This window comes from Tursiops truncatus, chromosome 5 (assembly GCF_011762595.2).
Source record: "Tursiops truncatus isolate mTurTru1 chromosome 5, mTurTru1.mat.Y, whole genome shotgun sequence".
Classification (NCBI taxonomy): Eukaryota; Metazoa; Chordata; class Mammalia; order Artiodactyla; family Delphinidae; genus Tursiops; species Tursiops truncatus.
This window is the reverse complement of record NC_047038.1, coordinates 116,034,738-116,061,375: the sequence shown is the minus strand read 5'-3', so window position 1 is coordinate 116,061,375 and position 26,638 is coordinate 116,034,738. Positions and strand designations below refer to the sequence as shown.

General features: G+C 38.7%; 1 protein-coding gene across 4 annotated transcripts; it reads left to right on the top strand.

Annotated features, from left to right (window-relative positions):
- The first annotated feature begins 7,533 nt into the window (after positions 1 to 7,533).
- ZNF330 (zinc finger protein 330) lies at positions 7,534 to 23,661 on the top strand. 4 transcript variants are annotated; one of them, XM_019926510.3, is made up of 11 exons: positions 7,534 to 7,711; positions 8,100 to 8,195; positions 9,594 to 9,725; positions 11,407 to 11,426; positions 11,528 to 11,598; positions 13,666 to 13,745; positions 16,128 to 16,254; positions 16,715 to 16,819; positions 20,522 to 20,568; positions 21,617 to 21,734; positions 22,891 to 23,661. In XM_019926510.3, exons 3-11 carry the CDS (start codon positions 9,606 to 9,608, stop codon positions 23,163 to 23,165), a joined length of 963 nt encoding a protein of 320 aa, XP_019782069.1. In that variant the 5' UTR covers positions 7,534 to 7,711; positions 8,100 to 8,195; positions 9,594 to 9,605; the 3' UTR covers positions 23,166 to 23,661. The 4 variants fall into 4 exon arrangements, with proteins under 4 accessions (XP_019782069.1, XP_033713234.1, XP_004312679.1 ...); XM_033857343.2 differs by lacking the exon at positions 8,100 to 8,195 and having other exon boundaries at positions 7,534 to 7,720; XM_004312631.4 differs by lacking the exon at positions 8,100 to 8,195 and having other exon boundaries at positions 7,535 to 7,711.
- Positions 23,662 to 26,638: the final 2,977 nt, after the last annotated feature.

Here is a 26,638-nt window from a genome sequence, read left to right as displayed (position 1 = left end):
ACAAGCTCAGACTACTTATTCATTTTAAAGGACTTTTTTCATATAAGTGAAACCCAGGGGTATTTTTAAGTGTAGAATTTTGACAAGGCCATCTGATACATTCCTATAAATGAATGCCTTGAGGCCTTTTCTGAACATAGTTAACCCAGTTAGGATAAACATTCTTAAAATTATCCTACATCAAATAAATATTGACATGCTTTTTAAGGTCATTTGATATAAGACTAGAATGTTAACAGGAGGCTAGATTTGATGCATTTTTTTAAACCAATAAGTGGCATTGAAATTCGCTGCATTTATTTTAGAGTATAAACCTTAAATATTAAGAAATCATTTTGAATTTCTGTATCTCCTGTCACACCCTAAGCGGCTGGTAAATGGATACAGGCTATTCACATACGATGCTTGTAAAATGTTCTTCATATCCCATTGTTTTCTAGAATGCTCAGAAACCAAAGGACCTGAGATGATAAAATAGAAGATTCTTTTAAGCTATTATTTATGTCTTCATATTTCATTTTTTCCTTTCTGCGCTATGCTTCATAGGCAATAAAGGAAACAAAAAGAATGAGAATTGGGTCTGGGAGGACAAAATTAGAGAGGAAAAATAGTTTCTGTTATTGAGATAGATGATGGGTTTATAGAGACAGGACAAAATGATATCATTCTTCTAATGAATATTTTTGTTCCAGTTCAAAACATGAATATGTTTCAGGATTTGTGTGTGAAGGAGTATCCATTATAAGGAGAAACATTTCTTCTTGGGAGCCAAATAGCTGGGAACATATCTCATTTCACTATAAAAGACACATATTTTGTTGATAAGAGAATTGATGATGTCTTCAAATCCCACAGAGTAGCCTCTTAATTTCTAGGTCCCAAGGAACAATTCCAAATTCCCCAACCACCTCAGATCAGGCTTTGAGCAAAAATTGATTCTAAGAAGTTACTATGTTTCCCAATTTTGGTTGCGTGTGTGTGTGTGTGTGTGTGTGTGTGTGTGTGTGTCTGTTGGAAGGGAAGTTGCTCAATTAAAAATAATAATTATGTGCAATTGTGGAGAAGGGAAGAAGTGGGTCTTGCATCTTGATTTTTAAAAATGAAATCATTAAGGCGATACCTTTATAAGATGACGCACTGTGTTTCCAGGTCCATGCATGGTCACTCCTGGAACACTTGGTCTCTCTCTCGTCACCCTGAGTTATCATTGCGCTCCAAAAATCAAGCATTGGCAGTGTCTTTCCATCTCTCCCTCTCTTATTCCTACTTAAAGGAATGTCTGAAAACCAGAATACCAGGTTAAAGAAGATTCCCACAGTCAAGGCAGATCATAAGGATTCAAGTGAGGGTGTCAGATGAAGAAGATATAAGAAGTAACACTCACATGTTTAGAGGGTGTGATAAACAAAATCTTCCCCCTCCCCCTGCCCCCACAGAGGTGACCATGCTGTAATCCTGGGAACCTATGAATATGTTATGTGACCTGGCATAAGGGACTTTGCAGGTATAATTAAACATAAATTGAGCTGAGGAGTTTTTTTTTTTTTAACATCTTTATTGGAGTATAATTGCTTTACAATGGTGTGTTAGTTTCTGCTGTATAACAAACTGAATTAGCTATACATATATATATATCCCCATATCCCCTCCCTCTTGTGACTCCCTCCCACCCTCCCTACCCCACCCCTCTAGGTGATCACAAAGCACTGAGCTGATCTCCCGGTGCTATGCGGCTGCTTCCCACTAGCTATCTATTTTACATTGGGTAGTGTATATATGTCCATGCCACTCTCTCACTTCATCCTGGCTTACCTTCTGACAGCCAAAAGTATAGTTAATACCTCTCACATCATCGATATGTTTCCTTTCCCTCACTGGAGATAATAAAAAAACTGAAGTTAATATCATTTCTACGGATGTTTTGGTACTTTTACTACATATATGTGTATCCATAAATTATGTATACAATTGGTCTTTTGCATTACAAATTTTACATAAATAGTATTTCAATTTGATTTTTTCTTTAGCATAATGTTTTGGGGTAACCCACGTTGATGCTTATAGATGAAGTTCATGAATTTTAATTGCTATATAGATTGCCTATAATTTATACCTTTCCCTAACTAAGATAGGTTGTTTAAAAACGTTTGCTATTAAAAACAGTGCTACAGGGGACTTCCCTGTGGTCCAGTGGTTAAGATTCCACGCTTCCAATGCAGGAAGCACAGGTTTGATCCCTGGCTGGGGAACTAAGAGCCCACAGGCCACACGGCCAAAAATAAATAAATAAAAAATAAAATTGGGTCTTTAACAAAAAGTACAGCTGTCATTTCTAAAAACAAAAAACAAAACCGTGCTACAGGTTTAACAATTTATGCTCCTACCAGAATTGCTTAAAATATGTTTCTCCACCCTTTCTCAATTTTTTGAATTGCCAGACTTTGAAATTTTGGCCAATCTGCTGGGTGCAAAATAGTACTCCATTGTAATATTGATTGGGATATTTTAATGCTATTTAGATTTCCTCTTCTATAAAATTTTCTGTTTATATCTTTTGCCTGTAATTCTTTTTGGTTGTTTGTGGTTTTCTCAATGAATGGTGATTCTTTTGATAATTCTGATCAATTGATAACTGAATCTCTATATGAATTTTTTGTCAGTTATATACATGTCAAATTCAATCCCCTAATTTTTTTTTTTTGTTTTTGTTTTTGTTTTTTTTTTTTAATATTTTATTTTATTTTATTTTTTTTAACATCTTTATTGGGGTATAATTGCTTTACAATGGTGTGTTAGTTTCTGCTTTATAACAAAGTGAATCAGTCATACATAAACATATGTTCCCATATGTCTTCCCTGTTGCGTCTCCCTCCCTCCCACCCATAATCCCCTAATTTTTAGTTTGCCTTTTCACTTTGCTTGTGGTGTCTTTATTCATGCTGAAGTTTAAAGTTTTGATTCAGTTACATACATTATTTAATTAAATTTATTAAATTAAATCTATTAATCAGTAACATGCATTATTTATTTTCTGTAATTTTTTGCTTTTTGTGACTTATTTAAGAAATCACTTGTACCGTGAGATCAAAAAGACATTCTCATATATTTTCTTACAATAGTTTTATAGTTTTGCTTTGTATATTTAGATCTTTAATCCATCTGGAATGTATTTTTATGTATGCTGTTAAACAGAGAGGGATCTAATTTTATTTTCCTCCACATGGATCACCAATACTCTCCACATCATTTACTGAACGATACCTCTCTTCTCACGGATGTTAACGCAGACGATTCCATTTACCAAGTTGCAAAATGTATGTGAGTCTTTAGGCTTTTTATTCAGTCACATTTGTCTATTTGTTGACATCTGTTTTAATTACTGGAACTTTATAATAAATAAAGGTATTCTCTTCTGCTGGTGTTTAAAATGGTCTGGGATATTCCTGGTTTACTTATCCATATGAATTTTAGGACTACCTAGTAAAATTCCACTTTAAGCCCCTCTCAGGATTTGATTTGAATTGCATTTGAATTTAGAGAATATTTCAGTTCTGCCTAGTTTTTGTATCCAATTTGTTTATTATAGTTTTGTCGTTTTGTATGGATAACGTTTTAAGATTTGCCCTATATGTCCAATGAATTGATTATACACTATTGTTTTTTGCATTCCCGCCCCCCCCCCTTCCTTCTGAATTCTGTTTTCATCTTCGGGAAGCACACTCTCTGGAATTCTTTCAGTGAGGGTCTATGAATGATAAAGATTCTTTGTCTTTGAATATTTCTTGATTTGGCCATCACTCTTCGTAGTGAATACTGGGAGGTACTACCCAGATTCCTCTTCAGAAGTGAAGGACTTGTTCCCTGAGCTGCTGGGACTGCAGCAAGCTGACAAAATGCAGCTGTCAGTCCTCTTAAGGAGTAATCTGGTCCCAGGTCACAGCCGCTTCCCTTGTCAGCCCACATCCAGTGACTGATGTCACAGGTATATAAAGGCTGGGCCCACTTGCCTCAACTCCGAAGGGACATGCCAGGTTCAAAGTCAAGGCCTTCAGTGAGACTATATTGCAGGCCAACTCTTCCCTCTGCCCAATATGGCTACTACCATCCCTTCCTCAGATGGTATTCCCAAAGCATTTCCTATCAAACTCCCTATACTCATCTTTGACTCAGGGTACGCTTCCAGAGAAGGCAACCCAAGATGGTTGATGTCAGGGTTGAGCCAAGGAAACAGGAGCTAATATGGGGTTTTTGACTTGAATCATTGGCCACTGTCAATACAGACTTCCTTATTGGTGATAGATGAGGGACAGATGGACCTTGGCACAAGGTAACAGTGCAATAGTTAACCTTTTATCAGTAGTGAACTGGAATGTATTCTAATGGAAGGTAACACACTAGTGGGTGCAGTGTATCAGGCATTTAAGATATATGAGGGGAAAAAAGAAAGAAATACGAGGGAAATAGCAATCTTAAGGTCAGGGGAACTAGTTTTGTTAAGCAAAGTTGATTCTTTGGAAAAAGCAAAGGGCTGAGAATGATGAAAAGTTATTAAAAATTTAAGAGTAAAATTCAGGCCTCTTTGGTAGCAGATAAAGAAGCTTTTATCTCCTGCAGTGGGAGGGCAGAAAGAGCTGAGGAACAGGCCCAGCACTTAATCGTAAGTGAGCCAGAGCTCCAAAGAAGATCAACAACCACACAATCCGGCTAGGTCGGCCATGCCACGGTCACAGTGCTGGATTGGAAAGAAACCCTGATGCAATGGGCTGGGTTGCGATACCTGAAAATCTTGAATCCCTGGATTCCCCTGAACCCTCTGAGTCTGAACACGGTCCAATTTTCCCCATTAATGGCCTGTGCTCCCCTGGCTTGAAAACCATGCAGAGGCTTCCTCTTTGTGGTATAACCTGTGCTCCCCTCAGGATCTGCCCACAGCTTCCCTCCTGTCACTGGGTTAATAACTTGCCTTAAGTTACAAGGCAACCTGGCCCATACTGTAATGAGTGACAAGAACAGAGTGGTAGTGAGGGAGAGGGGTCTGATCCTCAGAAAATTAGGGAGATGGATAACAGAATATGGTGACTCTGGGAACAAAATGGGATGGGTAGCGATCAAGGATATGGCTCAGTTTGTACAAACAAAAGAAATCAAGGGAGTGTATGACTAGGAGCCAGAGAGCAATACTCTAATAATGAGTCACAGTTCTTTGCCCAGTTTTAAAGTCTGAGCCAGTTTTTGGATCTGGAAACCATAAATAGGGAAAAGGCCAGATCCATAGGAAGAAGGCCCTGAAATATCATAAAAGATGTACATTGTAATAATCCCCCCAGTTCTTCCCCAGAGGGTTCTGTGCCATTTCCTTGGCTAACTATTTGTAGGGAAAATGGAAACATCAAAACATTTCTCAAGGGCTTCCCTGGTGGCGCAGTAGTTGAGAGTCCGCCTGCCGATGCAGGGGACACGGGTTCGTGCCCCGGTCTGGGAAGATCCCACATGCCACGGAGCGGCTGGGCCCGTGAGCCATGGCCGCTGAGCCTGCGAGTCCGGAGCCTGTGCTCCGCAACAGGAGAGGCCACAACGGTGAGAGGCCCACATACCGCAAAAAAAAACAAAAACAAAAAACATTTCTCAATGGAATGGCAGATACAGGAATTCACCTGCCTTCTATTAAGCTTTACATTAAAGAGATTTATAAAACTGTAAATCATTACCACTCTTCTATGTTTTTTGTTTTGGAAAATATAGTTATTTTTCATAGAAATATGCTATTTATGTTAACATGTGATAGATTTATCAAGATAATTTGTAATAAATAAACATTAAAATTTATCTGTTTTAATTTTTTATATGGTAAATATCAATTGAATATAACCCACATAAACAAAAGCTTGCTAGGGTTCTCAGTTTTTAAGAGGTTTTAAGGGGTCTTGAGACTAAAAATTTTAAGACTGCTACAATAGACGACATTGCAAGCGAAACCATCTGGGTGATATTGAAATAAGTTGCACAGTCTCTCTGACCAAGTTTCATCATGTGTAAAATTACGAGTTAACACTACACATGTAATTAGAATGCCAGGAGCACACAATGATATTGTTTAGCTGTTACTGATACTACTCTATTTTCTCTGTGAGAAAGGAGGCAATAATATCTGCTAAAATTGATGGAGGAAGTGGTAGAAGTTTGACGAAAGGGGAGAAGATGTGATAAAGCCCTCATGGAAAATGAGAATGATGGGCTTGATTAGGAAAATATAGGAGGCTTGCAGGGCAATTTTGAAAGACCTGTGGAGGTCAGTGACTTTGCATTTAGAGTAGAATCATGATTGTGTAACTTTTTTTCTCCTTAATGACACTCAGATGTCCAGAGTAGGAAAGAAAAGGCAAGCTGTTGAATTAACAGAATTGGGAATGTTCCAGTTGGTTTGCTCAGGACAAAAACATGGAAAATTGTGACTGAAGTGATGAATTGTGTTTTATTACCTGGGGAAGAAACGAAGGGAAGAAAGCAGGGGGATGATTGATAGGGAGAAAAGAGAAGGATCATTAGATTCGAAGTCTTCGTTAGGGACAGCTGAGAGAGTTGGTAATTAGGAAGTTGGTTGGTTAGATGTTTGAAATTTGGATTTTAGTGGTGGAGTAGTTCCACCTGATGACAAGGCCTCGGGTACAGTCATGAGAGTGGGTGCCTGTCTTGGAGCAGAGGTGATGGCTACTGGAGATGAAGAAATCCAGAACCCAAGAGGATGGATCTTCCATTTAGATATTAATGTGATTCTGGGTGGTGGCACAAGTTGGAAGTCAGGTTCCAGAGTCTTCCATCCGTGAGGCGAGGGTAAAACATAGCAACAAGGAAGGATAAAAAGTGGCACTGCTACATAAAAACGAGGATGAATTATGTGAGTGAGGCACTGGGAAGCAGGGGACACACCCCACCCCCCTAACCAAGACATGAAGGAAGTGTGGGAAAATGCGCAACCTTCACTTTCAAGTTTAAAGCAAACGGACTCTGCAAGGGGGTGGGGGTGATGTTACGTTTCAGCTAAGGACAGGCAGCAAACACACTAGAGGCTCAGAATGTGGAAGAATTTGTTCACAAAAGAATGGAATTCCAGAAGGCCAGTGGAAATAGACAAAGGAGGGTAGCACAGAACTTCACTGGACAACTAAAGGGACAACTTGTGGAGCAAACACGAAAAGTGGGATGTGAAGGCACAAAATATGCGGGTAGCAGAAAGTTTCCAGAAGAATTAGGCAAGAATTTTCTGTTTGAGTCAACTGATCCACTACCAGGTGGTAAGTTCATTTCCTTTTTCTTTTTAGATTTTTCTCTTCGCTTAGATTTCTCCTTTTCTGAAAACACAAAATTGAGGTAATAAAATTTCCACCCTTTCCCTCCTTCTGTTCCCCCATTTTTCCTCTTCTCAGTCATGTCCTCCGCCCAGGATTGGGAGACCCGCCCCCCGCGGAAGGGGGAGGGACGGGGAGGAGCGAAGAGAAGTGGGCGGGCCTTCCCCTGTCGACGAGCTGACGTCAGAGGACATCCGGTCCGGCTCCTAGTGCCTGGAAGCAGCTCTGTCCGCCTTCCTCGGGGCTTAGTAGCATTTTTTCCCCCGGAATCGTGGTCCTCGAATTGGATCTGCAGCCGCCGCGGGTGGACCTCACGCCATTCCCTGCCCCTCGGCCCCTGGAGTGAGCCCGGCCTCCCCGCGAGGGTGAGCGAGGTCGGCCCGGAGCGCGCGCGAGGGAGGGTGCCCCGCAGGCGGGGACGGCCGTTGGTTCCCAGAGTCGCGTGGCACCTCCGCCGACTCTCCCCTGGGCTCCCCTTGCACCCCGCTGGGTCCTCCGGCTGCAGGCTTTGCCTCCAAAGCCGCAGTGGCCCCGGGCCTGTTTTCTCATTTCGTGACACGGGCCACGTCCTGAAGAAGTGGGAGCGTTCCTGGAGAAGGGCTTAAACCCGTATAACGCTGAGAAATAGAATTCACTCTTTAAGTTTACAAAACAAACTAGAGGAGAAAAAAATGAGGCTCAACTTTCCCAGCGGGTTCTCCACGGGGGACGCAGAAAATTCAACCGGTGATCACCCTGTGATTATTTTTTTAGCTCCTTTGGCGAGGGCAGTACACAACTTTTCACCCTGTAAGTTTTGTCATTGTAAATACCGGAAGGGTGACCTAGTGGACCTGGACGTTACTTCAGGTAACCACCCACTAAACCTCCTTGTCTGGTTTGTTCATATTTTTAAGTCGCAACTAACCACCGCGCGGTTTTTTGATTGGGCATTCCAGCATCAGAGTTGAAACCCGGAAATTAGGACAACTTTATGAGTGACCTTAGTATTGTTCCAGGTACAAGCTGGTGTATGATTTTGCTGTATTGTAATGAGAAATGTGAGGGTCAAGGTGTGCTTTCATGGAACTCTCTCCCTGTATCATGGACACGACTTTGGTTTCTTTGAATATTTTTGTCTTCAGGAAGGCTGTGTGTCAGTCACCAGTGAAACTTAAAACCGTGCTTGGAGGTTTGGAATTTGTAGATCTTGGATAGAGCCTAGAAGTCTAAATCTGTGCTTTTAGGGAATTCCACAGTTGATTTTTGAGAACCACTCTTAGCAAAGACTTTTTTAAAAAATACATGTATTTTGAAGAATATTAAGAAATTTGAGATTCTATTTCAAAGCAAGCACATGGACTCATTCATTCATGTATCTATTCATTTGTTAAGGCTTAATTTATTTCAGGCAGGGCTGGGAAGCAAACATTGTCAAGAAAGATAGGGCTGGAACCCTCAGGGAACTTGTGTCTTCAGATGGGATGAAAAGCCAAATAAAAATGTGTTATTTAGTGAAGACCTTGTTTTTCTAAATGAGGTAGTTCTTTCAACTACCTGATAAAAACCAGTTTTAAAGTCCTTATTTTGATATGTGTGGTAAACACATACTGTTAAATTTGAACCCTGTTAGAATTACATGCTCACTGCAGGTAAAAGTAGCGGGAAAGGCAGCTTTCAGGGAGTCAAAGCTACTCAGATGCCTTTAATATCTTTTCGGAGAGGGTAGTTTGGCTTTGTAGTTAATGTTGTCATTTGACTTGACTATTAGATGTTTTATTTAGGTATTACATGGGAGAAATTAGACATACTAGAAGACTTGGCAGCATCAGGTCATCTGAATATAGGGCTTAAAAAAGTGATATAAACTGGGTAAATAATATACTTTTAAATGATTCTTGTTATTTATTCCTAATAATTTTTTTTCCCTTGCTACAGAGTAATTTTTAAAGAATATTGAATATCAGAGAAACTTTTTTTGCTCTGTGGGAAAGAAAACCATTTTGGCTGTTAGGATAAATCTTTTTGATGTTTACATTTTTTAGAACTGTTTGGTAATACAAATAAGTGCCTTATTTTAAAAGCCATCTATTTGGGATGATGTGTGCTAAATGATGCATAAAGGCTTAAAATGTGCTTAACCGTCAAAAGAGCAGGGTTGAGTTTAAAGTTTAATGAGAATTAGAAGATTTCATTCTGCTATTCCTTAGTTTCTTTAAAATAGCAAATGCAACAAGGCAATTATATCTTCTCTGTTTGCTTGTGTAGAAAGAAGGGGAGATGCCTAAAAAAAAGACTGGTGCGAGGAAGAAGGCAGAGAATCGCCGGGAACGTGAAAAACAACTAAGAGCATCAAGAAGCACTATCGATTTAGCTAAACACCCGTGCAATGCTTCAATGGTAAGTTTTTTTGGTTATCAATTGAAAAACTATATAAAATCTATGTTAAAGGCATGTCTGTTGTTTTCATTAACACTGAGTAGTGGTGAATTTTGTTTGATTTTGCTATTTCTGAAAGCTGTCATATTACCTTGGCTACCATTGGTGACAAATAGATATGTATTGAACAGGAATACATACTAGGAACTGTGTGACATTCTCCAGCTTCTCTAACCTAGTATGCCTTCCTCAGTTTGTCCTATTAATTGGAGCCTTTTCATCCTAAGTCATCTTTACCTCTTCCCTTCCTTTGACCGTATTTCTCTGAGTTGTCCCGTATCTTCCTGTTTCCACGCTTCTCTCCTTTTTCTGTTCCCACTCCTCTTTTTTTTTTCTTTTTTGATTTCATTGAACACATATGAAATGCTTAATGTGACTTAATTCCTCATATGTGTATTGTGTGCCTACTCTGTGCCAGGTACTATTTTAGGCACTGAGGGGAATACGTAGCTGAACGACACAGTCCTGGTTTCCTCAAGCTTATAGCTCAGTTGTTTTCTGTATTACTTAATGTTTATCAATGGCAGAAATCCAACCTAAGTAACTTCAGGGAGAAATAGTTTATTGAATGAGTAATGGGCTAACTTGTGTAGTTGGGAAGGGCATGGATGTAGCTGGGATGCAGGGACAGCTGGAACCTGAAACAACTTGTAGTTCTGTGTTTTGCTTTTATTTAGTTCCATTTTCTCAGATTGTTTTATTCCATTTTGGGGGGTTCATAGCCACTGGGTCCATAGCTCCCATGTCTCACATCACATATTGTTGCCCTCAGAGAGGGAAAGAACTCCGATGGGTTGGGCTTGGGTGGGTGCCCAACCCAGGATTAACCAGCATTTGTACTGGGTTGGTGGGGGGGTGAGGGGGAGCGAGATGACATAGCACAGATAGGACAGTGGGGACTCCCTCGTCCGTGCCAGGGTGATTTCTAGAGAAGAGAAGGAGGACAAAGAAATGACTCATACATAAATATATACAGTGAGGGCTAGACTTTGGTAAGTGCTGCAGAAAAGGTACAATTGGGATTAAGGTTCATTAGGACTGAGGTAATAAAGGTGAGTATGGAATTGGGGTACAGTTCACAGAGGAGGTGGGATCATCACCAGGACTTCCAGTAGGTGAAGAAGTGAGGATGGACTTCTCAGGGAAAAGTATTAGAATAAGTAAGGCGTGGAAAAGAAGAAATACAAGACATATTTTGAGAATGGCTGACAAATAGTGACTTGAATCTAAAGAGAATAGGCCAGGGAGGTTTGAAAAGTCGTTAGAGACCAGATTGTGGAGAGCTTTTTAATACCATGTTTAGAATTCTGGATTTTCTGTGAGCTTCAACATACTGTGTTCTCTACTGTTTCTTGTGTTCATTCTGTATTATTTTTCTGATTGCTTAAAAAAATCCAAAAAGCAGACCACTACTGTATGTAGCCTGTTTTGTGAAAAAGCCACTTTCTCTAGTGTGGTATGCCCCAAAGCATACCTTTGTTGTTAAAAGTATGTATAGATGCTTGTACTCATGGGTGGAATTGGAGGGTTTGGGCAAATGTCACTTAAATTTTAACATGAAAAACGGTATTCTTTAGAATTCAAGTAACTTTGCAGTTTTCAGCCAGTAGACAAATTAATGTTATGTTTTTATATTTTACAGGAATGTGACAAGTGTCAGAGGTAAATTTTTATTTATTTCTTTTTCTATCTATAGATAATAATATAGACTGACCTTTTATCTGATATTGACTAAATTTTAAAATTTTCTTTTACATGACAAGACGGCAGAAGAATAGAGCATTTTGCTATTTTTGTAATTCTGTACAGAAGTTACCAATTTGTGCACAGTGTGGTAAGTATATGATCAAAACACATGCTTTTCTTTTATCAAACATTTGTTTGGCATTTAATCAGTTTGAACCTGTGGGTTCATCATTATCATTTACAGTAATGTTATACCTTACTATTAATAAGACTACATAAAATGTTATTTGGCCTATCAAAAAACTGTCAAGCCTTGGTGTTGTCTCTTTGATGTAATGCTGGAAAATAATTAAGATACAGTTTAGATAAAGGTACCATGTGTTGTTTTAAACGTGGAAAGATTAGATTTCAGACTAATAACATTTGGTGATGCTGCATTTTTATTTATACTGTCTTAGTCTTGTCGATATCCTTTGTTTACTTTCCTAAATTTTGATTTCTGCTGATACTGCCTGCAGTGTGTTAGGCTGTTGAAAATAATTTTATTCCACATTTACCTGGTGCCAGTTTTTGTGATCAGTTGTTTTTCTGTTTGGTTCTTAGCGTATGATTCTTGAATTTCCTCACATGTATTCCCAAGTGAGTGGAATAGAGTTCCTAAGCCACTTACCTAGTTCCCAAGTATAAGTGGAAACTTTTATTCAGAGTAAATGATTATTCAGAGTAAAACTAAATAGTAGTTCATAGAACAACAAGATCCATGTTTCCCAAATAGTCTTCCACAGAATACTTGAGATATTAGTAGGTATTTCTTAAAGCAGAGCATACATTTGAGACACGCTGCGTGTTTCATTCCCTCATTCCCACCTGGGAGAGTTCTTTTACCTATGTATGTGTTAAAGGTTCTGAAGACCTCCAGTAGAGAAACCTGATTAATTGTCTTTATTCCAGGTTTGTCCCCCAAACTTTTATTTGAACAAGTATCCCCTTTGCTTATAGGATAATAGTTTCAGGTGAAACACAGTTTGAGATATGCTCATTTAACTGTGTTTATGCATGATAACATTGCAGAAAGTTAGGAAGGCTTAGGACCACACCCCTGAATGTTTCTAGTGTAGGTCTAGCTTTCAGAGACGGCTTTGAGGTTATGTAATTAATGGAAAAGAGAACACTGGCCTAGATAGACCAGTCATTTGCCAGTTTTTATATCCTTATTTACAAAAGACAAATGGATGTAGAGTGAGAAAATAGACTGTGGAGAAGATTGAGATAAGCTGTCGCTAGGCCCTTCCCCTGTTTTCAGCGTTTGTGGTGCTGTGCACGGATACACTTCCCACTCACTGATTCTTGTCTTTAGTATTGGACAGGGGGCTGCTGCCCCTCATTTCCTGTTTCTCTTCCCATTTCCTGTTGTCTAGCTTTGTTTCTTAGGTAATCAAGGAAGTGGAAAATTGAGCATCTTCTGTTTCTTTCATGTTCTGCTTTGTGGAGTCTGAGATGCGTGATTAATATGTCACCATTAATCCTCTCGCAGCATGTGATAAGTGAATGTCCTGACAGTGTTTCGGGTTGGTAATTCGCTGCTAGATAAGAGCTCTTGTGGCTGTATTGTGATTTTTAGCTTTATCATTATATTCCTGATTTTTGTGCTCATTTGGGCACTACTTGACAATTCTTTTAGAAGAATGTTTACCCAGGGGCTAAGTTTGTAAATTTTTAACTATGGTCAAACATAAAAAAAAAAATGAACCAGATAATTTGCATAATTATTATTTGATTTGCTTTGGTTTGATATGTTCTAGGGAAAGAAAGAAGCAGTAACTTCAAATCAGACTGCGTTTATTGTGAATTACAAAGTGTAAAATTCACTTTTAAAGCATATCATTTAAAAATCTCCCTGAATTCACCTGAAAATTCACAAGATTTTTAACTGCTTTAGTGATTATTAGATTACAAAGCATCACCTTCAAATTTTGATTTTAGTACAAACATGAATTATCATATAAGTTCCTAATCTCAAAAGATCTGACTCAGGTAATGAGGTCTCAGTTATATCCATTTTCTTTTTTCAGTTATATAAGCAGTAGATAGTGCTGGTCTCTCTTTATTTTCAAATTATTTCCATAGGAACTTGGGCTAGATAAAAAGAGGAATTAGTGAATATTTGCATGTAGTACTTTGCAAGACTAATAGTGAAAATTTGTTTCTTTGCTAGGGAAAACAAAGTGCATGATGAAGTCTTCTGACTGTGTCATCAAACATGCTGGTGTCTACAGTACTGGCCTTGCCATGGTGGTAAGCTTCTTGTAGTTATCTTTTAGACCAGTAGGTTTCCGAGGATAAGGAGAAGGCATTCTGACCAAATGTAATCAGTCTGGAGTTATCTGGATTATCTGTGGCTTGTTTTAGTGTGATTTTCACTTATTACCCACTTGTTTTTGACTGCTTGCTTCTTTCTTCTTGGGAAATGTATAAGGAAGGGAAACTTATCTATTGTTGACCTAAACAACATTCATTTGTTAGTGATACCTTTCTAATATATCTTAATTAGACATCACAAAATATTATTTACTATACTGAAAGTGCTGCTAAACTAAGATTCAGTCTTTTGGTTAAATAAGCAACGTAGTTCCAAAAGAACCTAGGATTAATTGTTTTTTTAAAGCTTTACATTTCAAAAAAGAGTACGTAGTTAACACAGAATTATGCTCTTTACTACATGTAGTTACATGTAGTTCATTACATGTCGTTATCTCTTTGTTACATGTAGACGTTTCAAAGAAAATTCATTATTTTAAATAATAGAAGCAGTTGCATTGTGTGAGGCATTTTGCTCTCTTTTTCAAAAACAATGTTATCCTCTTGACCAGTTTTACTATATTCTATTGTGTGAATTTATTCTTAGGTCCAAATGTCAGTCCATGAGGAAAGTAATATTTATAGTAGAATATTAATAATTTTCCAAGAACACATAATTTTCCATCATGAGGCAGACCTTTATATTTTTCATGAGTGGGTATCTTATAGAAGAGTTGGAATTATTCATAATCATCTTGTGAAAATTCTTTATTTTAAGTATAGGATTGTCAGTGTTATCTTTATTCAGAAGCTGTTGTAATCGTCCTTGGTAGTTTGCTTGTGTCTAGATTTATCAAATTATTACTTTTTTAATTCACTGAGTTGTATGAGTATGAATGATCTCTTATATAAAGAATACATTAAAGTAGAATCATGCATCATTAGCTCTAAATTCTAGAAAAGTGATTTTTCTGGCCATCTTCTATTTGCTGATTAAGATTCCCTCTCCCCGACTCTTCCCCCTGATTTGGCCTGGGAGCCTGACTTGTGTGGTGGGCTGGATCAGTGTCTTACTTAGGGCTTCTTTTTGGGTTCAGCCGCCCAAAAAGGACTTTGGCAGGAGACCTGATGATAGGAGGAAATTATGATCCGGGTGTTTATTCTCCCAGCTTACTCCCTACCAGCTTGTCCTGATTTCGACATGGATTGGCCACCAGTTCCTCTCCATATGACCAGGTAGTCCTCTGCATACAGCTGGCTCTCTCTTGTGGTTGTAGAACCTCCCTCCCTTCCCTGCCCTTGGCCCTTCAGCCCTAGGGGTAGTATCTGCATCATCCCTGACGTTTTCGAAGCCCTTCCCTGTTCTTTGTGAATTATCTCTTTAAACTCCCCTGGATTACCCAGTTGAATTGTCATTCTTCTCTTGCTAGAACCCTGAGTAATCCAAGAGATAGATTCGAGGACTTGCTATCTGCACTGGTAATCTATTTTTACAAGTCCCCAAACATTCTTCCTATTTGCTCTTTTCCACTTTTGTTACAGTGCCTTGAATAGTAGAACAGTGAATTTTGAGGGTTAGAAGACCTGGATTTGAATCACAGCTCAGCTCTAATGTAGCTCTAGAACTTGGACTTAGTCTCAGGCCCCTGTCCCTCCTCACCTGTAAATGAAAAGCCATCCAATTCCATTTCCTTAAGATTCTTTCTAGCTCTTAGTGTTCTGTAGATGTCATTGTGTTATTAAAGGTGTGTGTAGTCTTACAGTTTACCTTACCTGTCATTTAGTTCCAAATATTTTATTTTGGTTTTATTTAACAAACAGATATAATAACGATTTAATGCATAAGTTGCCTTAAAAAGATGCTGGCAGAAGTTTAATATTTTCTCTCTGTTATTCTAGAAAAGCTATATATTTATTTTATAAATTACACAGATAAGAAGGAACTTTCTTAAGTCAGGAATGTTAGTATTTGAAAAAACTTCATTTAGTTACCAGAATTGCTATAGACAGGAATGCTTAAATTATGGGCTCTAGACTTCATTTGATTTATTGTAAAATTCAGTTTGGGGGCAACACTGTCAGCTCTTTGACTTATTTTAATGATTAATATTAGCATTAAGTGTATAGTTTCCCTTCTGCTTCTTTTTCTTTTGATTTATAGATTTGTATATTGTAAATAGCTATTGGTGAAGTAGTTTGATTTTCAGGAAACACTCTTTAATTTTGGCTTAAACAGTACATTTTCTTTAATGAAGCCACTCGTTATCACTTAAGGTTGATAAGTGGCTAAATGTATATAATTTTGGTGGTTGCCACTGCTTAAACTATGGCTGCAGCCAGTTGTGTCACAGGTTAATTTTTCATGTTCTTTGGTTGCAGGGTGCAATATGTGACTTCTGTGAAGCTTGGGTTTGTCATGGTAGGAAGTGTCTCAGTACACACGCCTGTGCCTGCCCGCTTACCGATGCTGAGTGTGTGGAATGTGAACGGGGTGTCTGGGACCATGGTGAGTGGTTACATACAAATGACGAGCTTTGCTGGAAGTGAAGGCTGACTTTGAAACGTTCTGGATGCTCTTTTTTTATGATTTTTTGTTTTAGGATACTATCAATCATAAGTACTGGCACTGTTGTGGTTGTCAGTTTAGTTGGAAAAGGGATTTACACCAGCAGCATCAGGCAATACTAGGATTTTTACCTAGGCAGGTAGGGAGGGGAGTAAAAGGGGAGGAAGTGTCTCTGAGCATTGTGAGTATATAAGGGTAGCCAGGGTACAGTGGGAGTTCACTCTTTTATGGTTCAATTTGTCACTTTTCTTTGTAGCCTTTGCCGGAACAAAAACTGCTGTGATATTTTAGTGTAAATCTGAAATAACTTGCCATCTTTTCTGAGCAGTTTTACAGATAAGTTTTTAAAATTAAACTTTATCATATTTACATTTGTGGGTTTTGTTCTTTAATCCAATAGGAGGCAGAATTTTCAGTTGTTCTTTTTGCCATAACTTTCTTTGTGAAGATGATCAGTTTGAACATCAAGCCAGCTGCCAGGTTTTAGAAGCGGAAACATTTAAATGTAAGTTTTTATATATTGGATGTTCTTTATACCCAAGATTCTTAATAGTATAAGTGTTAAACTTAATGAAAAAGGAATCTAGTTTTTCATGCGGCCTCTTATGGACTGTAATTTAATTCAATATCTATTTTCTGTTTGTAGAAAAAACTTAGAATGCATATAGTCCATTTTTGTCCAACAGTGTGCCAGTGACATTTTGGTTGGGTCAGTTCTTCATTTTGTGGGATCGATCAGGCATTGCAGGCCTTGCAGCATCGCTGATCCTGAATGCTAAAAGTCATTTTCACTTCCAAGTTATTATAACAACTAACATACCCTCCCCCACCCTGTTTTCAGGTGTCCCCAGATAAGTGGTACACCCCTAGTTTGTTCCTGCTAGTTGGTTCCAGTGACTCTTAGACAGGAATGTGCATCAGAAACACCTGTGGAGGTTTTTTAAAAGTACAGGTGTCAAGGCCTCATCCCTGGAGATTCTATCTTTAAGTGGGTGGCAGGTGCCAGGCATCTGTATTTAACCTGCACACATAGCTCTCATGTATATCCTAGTTTGAGAACCAGTGTTTCAGGGTATCATCTTTAGAGATAGATTGCATTTTATTTTATTTCTATTCTGTTGATTCTCAGAAGCTCAAGTTTTAGATTCAGACATTACTCGAATTCTACTTATTGGCCATATGTTTTTGGGCAACTTACCAAATCTTTCTAAACCTGAATTTTGTTATGTATTAAAGAAAGATGCTAATTTTTTCAAGGAGTTAATTGAAGTGAGAACCCATATAAAGCATAAGTATGGCACCTGTCACTTAGAAAGCCCTTATTGAATAGTAGATACCACTGTAGGAAAGACTCAAATTCCAAATTCACTTTCTTCAATTTGGTTCTTGTTCTGCTATGAAATGCCAATCCCTATACTTATCTATAAATTTAAAGTTGATAAGTCATCAGTCTAAGACATACATACACACACTTATGTAATTCTTGTGATATTTATAAAGAAAATCTCAAAAGATTAAAGGAACATCTCAGAGTAGTTAGCCTTTTTGAGCTGTTCCTAGGCTTCTGCAGAATGTATAATATAAAAATTGAATTATTTTATTTGGGACTTGGGAACCTTGTATATTCCGTAGCATTTAAACCCCAAAGACAGGCAACTGTAAGTGATAAGGCTATATTTCCATCAAGAAGTTTTAGTGATTCAGTAAAAGACAAAGGAAAAATAAAGACACTGAATAATTGAAAGGATTTTAAGATAAATTTATTACCATGCCTTTGATACCTCATGTTAAAGTCATTCTCATTGCAGATTCACAGGTTTCCTTGGTTTACTGTAATTTATCGTCTTTCTTTCCTTTTTTTAATTGCTTTATTTTTTCTTTGCCATTTTGCCTTCGCCAGTTGCCATTCACTACTTGAAATATTTTCTCTGAAACACTGTCCTAATCATACATATAAGTCCCAAAGATGGTTTGTTTCTATTCCCTTAATTGGTCATATCTCATCATTTTTGGATTTGAGCGTACAACTATGAATTGGAAGATACGGAAATTCTATAAAATACTTCTTTACCTGTATAACCAGTGGGAAGTATGTTTTGAGGGGAAAAAACAAAAACAAAACACATGTGTGTACTCTGCCCTTATTTTTTAAAATAATGAAAGTGGCCCGGGGACTTCTAATTTAAATGGCTTACTGTCAGCAGGCTTTGATGTATTCTAACCTGCTTTCTTTTAAAATACTGTGAAGACATAGAAATAGATTTAAAAAGAAAACCATTCCCCAGTCTCAAACTAGGAATGTCACAATATTTTTTAGAATCTGGGAGAAATGCATTTTTTATATATGTTCAAGATTTTATCTCTTGGGGAGAAAAATAACAGGGCAGTGAAGTGGAGTGCCTGTGTGTTTTTGAGGTGTAATTAGGGAAAGAAGACTGGCAAGGCCACATCCCATCCTAGTGGTTTGGGTTTCCGGCGGTACGGGTGAGGGTGTGATAGACAACAACGAGTTTCTTGGGATTGTGTCATGGTGGCATGTGTCAAAGATGCAGGTGGCGGGGGTGGGAGAAGATTCTGCATCAGAAGTGCCTGGTGCACAGGGAAATTGGGTTGGGCACTTTGTACTTTCAGTCTGTGTTCTGGTTCTGTACTTGAAAGGGATTTGTAGCATTTTGGTGATATATATCCTCTTTTGACTGAATGAAGAATGAACCTAATTACTCTCTGGGCATACCTTCAAGTAGAAATGATTGAGATTTCAGGTTTTTTCCTCCACAGACTGAAATAATATAGTTATTATTGGAGTAATTTGGTATACTTATGTATTCCTAATATATATATATAATAAGTACTCAGTTGATTTTTACTTTTATTATTAGCATGTAGGACAGGTAATATAAATCCATCTGAAATAGCAGTGTCACTGTGGAAGGAAGCAGGATGGTTGGACAGAAGCAATAATAATACACATAACTGAGAAATCATCATTGAGTTTTTAAAAAAATACTTTCCTGTTCAGATTGAAAAAGCTCCCCATGACCCAGGCAAACTTAAAAGAATCCCCAACTTAGAAACATCTGCAATATTTGGATTATAAAGATAGATTTCCTTTTGTTTTCTTTACTTTTTCAAGACCTCTAAGTAAATTGAAAGTTAATAGTTTATATTTAGACTATATCAGGGTAAGGCTTAGTTTGTTTTCTTGTTTCTATACCTCTCTCAATTATTTTTGTCTTTTCATTTTTTGGCATATTCAATATGTGCCAGACAAATTGGCTTTTCTAAAATACTTGCTCTTACGTTTAGGAGCATTATTTGCATTAACATTTGCATTAATTGTAGATAATGACCAAAATTAATGTGGCTTACTGACTAAAATAGAGATAAAATATTTTAGGATTTTTCCATCTGTTTTCCTGCCCACTTGAGTATTATTTTCTCTTCATAGTCACGCTTTTCCACCTGAAGTATTCTATTCTCATATCAGAAGTTTGCAAAAAATGGCAATAGCCTACAACACGAGGAGAGAATATATATTAATGGAGACAGTTATTCTTTTAAAAATTGAAGTTACATCCTTTTTTTTTGGCTGCGTTGGGTCTTCGTTGCTGCACATGGGCTTTCTCTAGTTGTGGCGAGCGGGGGCTACTCTTCGTTGCGGTGTGCGGGCTTCTCATTGCAGTGGCTTCTCTTGTTGTGGAGCGTGGGCTCTAGGCGCACGGGCTTCAGTAGTTGTGGCTCGCGGGCTCAGTAGTTGTGGCTCACGGGCTTAGTTGCTCCATGGCACGTGAGATCTTCCCGGACCGGCGCTTGAACCTGTGTTCCCTGCATTGGCAGGCGGATTCTTAACCACTGCACCACCAGGGAAGTCCTGAACTGTTATATCCTTAAGTGAAGAGTCCAGCCAATGTCACTGAAAAAATGTTTTACCATTTCAGTTTCCTAAATATCATTAATGAAGCTTGCCATCTCCTAGTTTTGGAGCAATAGAAGGAGATTGGAGGATAAAAGGATGCTGTGTCTGTGCAACTGCTGGGTTACTTGCATCTGGCTGGGGATTGCATCTCATTTTTTGTATCCTCTAGGTTATGAGACAGAGAAAAAAACGTTGATAATTGATCTAAGATAGTACATCAAATATAAATCTGTGGAAAAGAGTGTTTTCATTCCAAGTTTGAAAATGGATATTATGTACTTTCCCTCACAGGTGTTTCATGCAATCGGCTTGGTCAGCATTCCTGTCTCCGTTGTAAGGTATACTTTTATATGTGTTCGTTTTTGTTTTTAATCCCCATACTCATCCATCAGCTCTTGGATTATTTATAGCTATAATAAATCTACAAGGGTCCTTAAACATTATGTAATTTACTTCTTTTATTTTAGAGATTGTGAATGAAGTTGAGACAGCTTAGAGGCATTTCATAGGTCATCTAGTTGGCTTGTCTTAGAGTTGACACTAGTGCGTGTGTCTCCTGAATCTTAGCTCAGTGTTTTTATACCTTATGTTTATAGAGAACATTCTGACCAAAATGATGGGAGCATATTTCACCTTATGTCAAAATGCACTTGCTTGGTAGAGTTTGAGTACAGTGAACATTTCCATAATGTTGTGTTTCCTTAGACCTTGTCTCCAGCATTTCCATTTGTCAAAGATCACTAAACAGATGCAGCTGATTCACTGCCTCTCGGAGTCATTTCTCTGGTTCCTACTAATACTCCTAACCCTATCTCTTAATTCTCCCCCAACTCTTCTCCCGTTCTGTCTGTGCTGTTTCCTCTGCCTTAGATCACTCTTCCGTCTTTGCTTACCCTGCTGCACCCCCATTCTCCTGCCGATCTCGGTTAAGACTTCACGTCTCCCAGGCAGCCTTTCCTGAATCCTGGGTCTGGTTTGGCGCTTCTCCTCTTCACTTCCCTTGCAATGCGTAGTGTGTGTAGCTGCCTCTCCACTTGTCTGTGTCTCCAGTTAGACTGTGTGCTCTGTGCAGGTAGATAAGCTGGTCACCATTATGTCATCAGAGGCTTTGTGAATACTCATATTTATGAAGAAACGTGTCTACGTATCATACCCTGCATATATTTTCTGACTTGTGTTTAGGCCATAGTTCAGAAGAGTCCTGGCAGAGACCTTTTCCTTTAAGGAATTGAAATCAGGAGCATGACCAGTCCCAACAAAACTCTTAATCTCTGCCCTAGCAAAAGTATATCTTTAACTTTACATTTCCTTGAAATACTAAGTGATGTCTTCATATATTTTTTGAATTAGTTATTTAACTTGCTCATTTTTATTTCTCCTATATAGGCTTGTTTCTGTGATGATCATACAAGGAGCAAGGTGTTTAAACAAGAAAAAGGAAAACAGCCTCCCTGCCCTAAATGTGGACATGAAACTCAGGAAACTAAGGATCTTAGCATGTCAAGTAAGGCTCTTGTTAAAATACCACTGGGGTGATTTTGCTTTCTTGCTTAGACGAGGTTTATCTCTTCTTTTTCTCTTTCTCTTTTTGTTTTCGCCTTTTCTTCATATTTGAAAAGATGAATGTGTTCTCTTATGCAAATGGAATTTTATAGCCTTGGAAAATTTGTGGGTAAAATTTCCCAATTTAACTTAAGAAATATACCGTCATTCACTCTGATATTTGGCATTTGCTTCAGTTAATGACATAGTGAATACTGAAATTTAAGACCAAAAAGAATGATTTTTCTGTTTTTGCTGAGGCTTCATTTTAAATAATCGAGTAGCAATAAATCCTCCATATTCAAGTGGTGGTAATCTTCAGTACTTGCAAGTTGGAATTCATTTTGAAGCTATTCTTATGTGTGTGATATTTGAGCAGTGGTGCTTATTATGTTATACGTCACTACTGTAGGAAATTGTTTTACAGTTTTCATATAACTTTTCTATGAAGGAATGCAATTACTACAAACATGCTTACAGTAATGAAGCTCACAATTTTGTTAAAGAGAATTTGACTCTTTACCACACATAATGGAACCATAATTCTAAATGACTGACAATACTTTGTTTAATCAAAGATAGAGTTATACAGTGAGGTGAGACATTTTTTACACTTACCTTTGTTTTGCTACTAAGGCAGAAGAAATGACAGCCTTTGTCTTCTAGGACATCTGAATTATAAACTAGCTCTCTTGAGAAGAGTGTAATGACATGAGATCACCTGTTCTGTGATTTGAGAATGCACTTTTAATTGATCAAACAAAGAGCATTTTAGTTTTTAACGTGCCTTATTTAACTTATGTACGGAGAATGCTATTATTCTTAATTCATTTTCCTACTTTGTCTAGAATTAATGAAATGACACTGTCATCTTTATCATTTCTTATATATGATGTGTATGTAGCCTCTAAGTAGGATTGAACTGATGGTTGTTTCTAAGGTCTCCTGTCTTTCCAGTTAAATGTTAAGTGAGGAAATAAGGAAAATGTGACTGACTTCTTCATTTGAGAGTAAGAAGCAGCCAATCAGGTTCATGTGACTTCATATATTGTAGAGGAAAATGAGGATGTAGAGAATTGGAGCTAATCAGGGGCCACATACATCTCTGTCTTTCGTAGCACGCTCCCTGAAATTTGGCAGGCAGACTGGAGGTGAAGAGGGAGATGGAGCTTCTGGGTATGACGCCTATTGGAAGAACCTTGCATCTGCTAAGTATGGTGATACCAGCTACCATGATGAGGAAGAAGATGAGTACGAAGCAGAGGATGATGAAGAGGAAGAAGATGAAGGTGGAAAGGATTCAGATGCTGAGTCATCAGATTTGTTTAGTAATTTGAATTTAGGAAGGACCTATGCCAGTGGCTATGCTCACTATGAGGAACAGGAGAGCTAGGAAAGCTGCTTGCCCCTCGGTGACCTTGTCTGAGGAGCTGGAATGTGTGTGCTTGATGACTCGTGTGTGGCTATACAGGTGTACGTACTGTCACTTAGCCTTATGTGAAAGACTAGTCACACTTACTGGGGCAAGGAGTAGGGCATAGCATTTTAATAGGAACTGATAATCAGGCTTCCAGCATAAGCAAAATGAATTTCAAAAATGAATTTCAAATCGATCCAAGCAGTTGAAGCATCATGGATTGGATTTTACTGATTTCAGTAATCTAGTAGGTTTGCCAATTAAACACATATATAGGATAAAGGAATAGGATGGTAATATATTTGTTTGAAATTAAATTGCTGTTTTTATTAACACTGCTTAGAAAATCGTTCTGTCTGATTTTGTAAAATGTATTGGGTAAAATGAATTATTGTAATTTTTCTCGTTTGTCTGCAGGATAAAAGTCAGATGTTATATGCTAAATTTTCATTAAATATTCATGTTATCTTAAGTAGTTATATGTGTGTTTTAGCAATTGACTCATTCATTTCTTTCTTCACAGCGTGTGTCCTGAACAATACCTATTATTTCTGCTTAAATGTATAGACAAAGGTGACTATATAGTCATTTTTCAGCATCAGTATTATCACACGTTTTACCTAGGAAATTTCATTTCTCTTTGAGTGAATCTAGTATCTCACTTATATACTTTTGATGTTTTATTTGATTTCTTATTCTTAGTATTTTAAATCTATTTTGGAAAGCATTCCAATATTCTTGTATAAACTGTTTCATTTTTTTGTCTAATATGCAAGATAGGTAGCAGAGATTAATAGTGTGTGATAGACACAAAGTGATGCAGCTGAACCCCATCATTCGTGGTAGGTGGAGAACAGACAGTTGCTGGCACAAGTTCCAGTGGTTACAGTTTACACTGACAGTGAATTGGGATGGTGTGGTGGAAAGGAATGTGTCATCAGGCTGGCATTTGAAAAGTACGGAGAAAATTGTAGCCATATGGATAACAGGTAGGATGGCTATTGCTGAGTCATTTTTATTCCATAGAAACATAATGAACAGCCGAGGGCAATAACAGGCAACCGAAAGCCAGGTGTGAAAGCCAGAGGGCCTCCAGATGCATTGGAAAAAGTTTCATCTCTTGCAGCAGGAGAACTGAGAAAACTGAGGACCAAGCCAGGAGTTAGTAGTCTGAATGGATAAACTTCAAAGACAGTTGCCTATCATGGCAGGTCTATTATGCAAAGGTCAAGGGACTGTCTGGGAATATCCAGGACCCTGACGAGTGAGATGGAGACATTTCAATGGATGCCGCTGAAGATTTTCACTCCCTAGACTCCTGAACTTTCTGAGCCCCCAGTCGCAGCCCACTTCTCTCTCTTAAGGGCAAAGGCGCCTCACCTACTCCCAAGCTAGATGATGATGCAGAGGTCTCTTTCCCCAGGCAACCTGTGCCCCCTTGAGGACTTGCCCTATCTCCATGCCACTAGACCTAGAATTAGGGTTGAGAAACTGTTAATTAGGGTTAAGTAAAACTCAGCCAGAGAGGGGCTGGGCCTGATGAGACAGGAGACAGACTGTACCCCAAAGGAGCTGCAAGAATTGGCCTAGATGTATTGGGACGAGCAGGAGAATGATTGAGGCTGGAATCTGAGGTTGTTGATGAGGAGGGACAGGACAAAATTAGGGGAGAGTTTGATAATAGCACCCACATTGGGTCCTTGGGTTGCAGGATAAGCACTCTCTTAATAGGATTTAACATCCCGGCTAGGATGCCAGGAGATGTGAACTCACTACCAGGATGGCTTGTAGAAACATGGAAAAAGCAATGGCCAATTCTAAACAAAGTTGAGCGGCAAATGGTGGAGGAAAGAATGAAAAGGTTGAGGGAAGTGGATATGCCAGAATGGATAGATTTCTCTTTGGATGATTACGTTCCACAGGAAGGCCCAACAGACATACCATTTAACAAGGCCCTAAAGACACGTGCTGATGAGAGGAACACGAGGGTCCCCCAGAAGTTCAGTGATGACTCTGTAGGCTACTTCTGACAATAGAAACAAACTATTGTAAAACTTAGCTTGCTGATGGCAGTGGGTGATAAGACCCTGAAATAATAGGTGGCCAGTGGCAGCACCTATTTGCCAAGAGTCAGTGGGGTCACAACTATGGTAATGACTACCAAGGTGGGAGTGGTTAGTCAAGGGGACCTGACCTGCAGAGAGTTACGGAGAAGGTTAATAGAATACAGCAAGCTTAGGGGCAAAATAAATGGGTAACAATGAGAGTACTACTTAGTTTTTGTACCACTGGACAACATCAAGGATAGATAACATGGAGGCCGAAGGGTGGTTGTTCCGATAAAAAATTATCATCCCTTGCTCAGTTTCTGGACCTGAGTCACTTTTCAGACCCATAGCCCACCGATGAAAGAGGTCCCCAGGAGGAAGGTCCCTGTAGCAACAAGGCATCTGGACAAGGTAGTTAGTCCCCCAGTGCTTCCCCCAAACCTGGAGACATTCACTCATAATTCTACTCTGGGGAAAGGAGGAAAATAAGATATTTCAAGGCCTGTTGGACAGAGTCTGAATTGATACTGCTATCCAGAGACGCAAAGTGTCCTTTTTGCTCCCTTCTTAAAGTGAGGGAGGCGTTGGATAATAACAGGGGTCTTGACCAAATGCGAGGTTACAGTGGTTTCACTGGGTGTTTGGAAGGCTAAGTGGAAGCCTCTGAAACTTAACTACCCTCCTACTTCCTCCTTACCGCAGCCAAGATAGAGAGCAAAAAGCAATGGTATAGCCTGGAATGATGGCAGAAATTAGTGGCATCCTTAGGGATCTCAAAAATGCAGAGATGAAAATCCTATCCCATCTATATTAATTCACCAGTCTTTCCCCTGCTGAAACTGCATGGATCCTGGAAGATGCCTATAGGCAACTTCAAGTTCAGCCAAGTAGTCACCTTGATTGCAAATGCCGTGCCGGATGTGGTCTCTGTTGGAGCAGATATATGGAGCCCAAGTCCAAGGAATGTAGTCTTGGATTTTGCAAATGATTTCTCTTCCTCGTAAAAGGGGATCAGAAACAGTTTGCATTCACATGGAATGGACACTATACTTCAATAGTTTTGTCCCAGGGCTTTATTAACTCTGCCACTTTATCCTAAAGAATATGCACCTGCTTCATCAATGATAGTATGCTGAGGATGGATGAGCAAGAAGTAGCTAGAACACAAGGCAGAAATAGAGACCCCGATGTAGAGAACAAACGTACGCACACCAAGGGGGGAAAACGAGGGGTGGAGGAGTGGGGAGCGGGGGGTGGTGGTGATGAGATGAATTGGGAGATTGGGATTGACATATATACAGTAATATGTATAAAATAGATAAAAGAACATGCTGTATAAAAAAATAAAATTAAAAAAAAAAAGAAAAGTAGCTAGAACAATGAGGCCTTAGTAAGACGTGT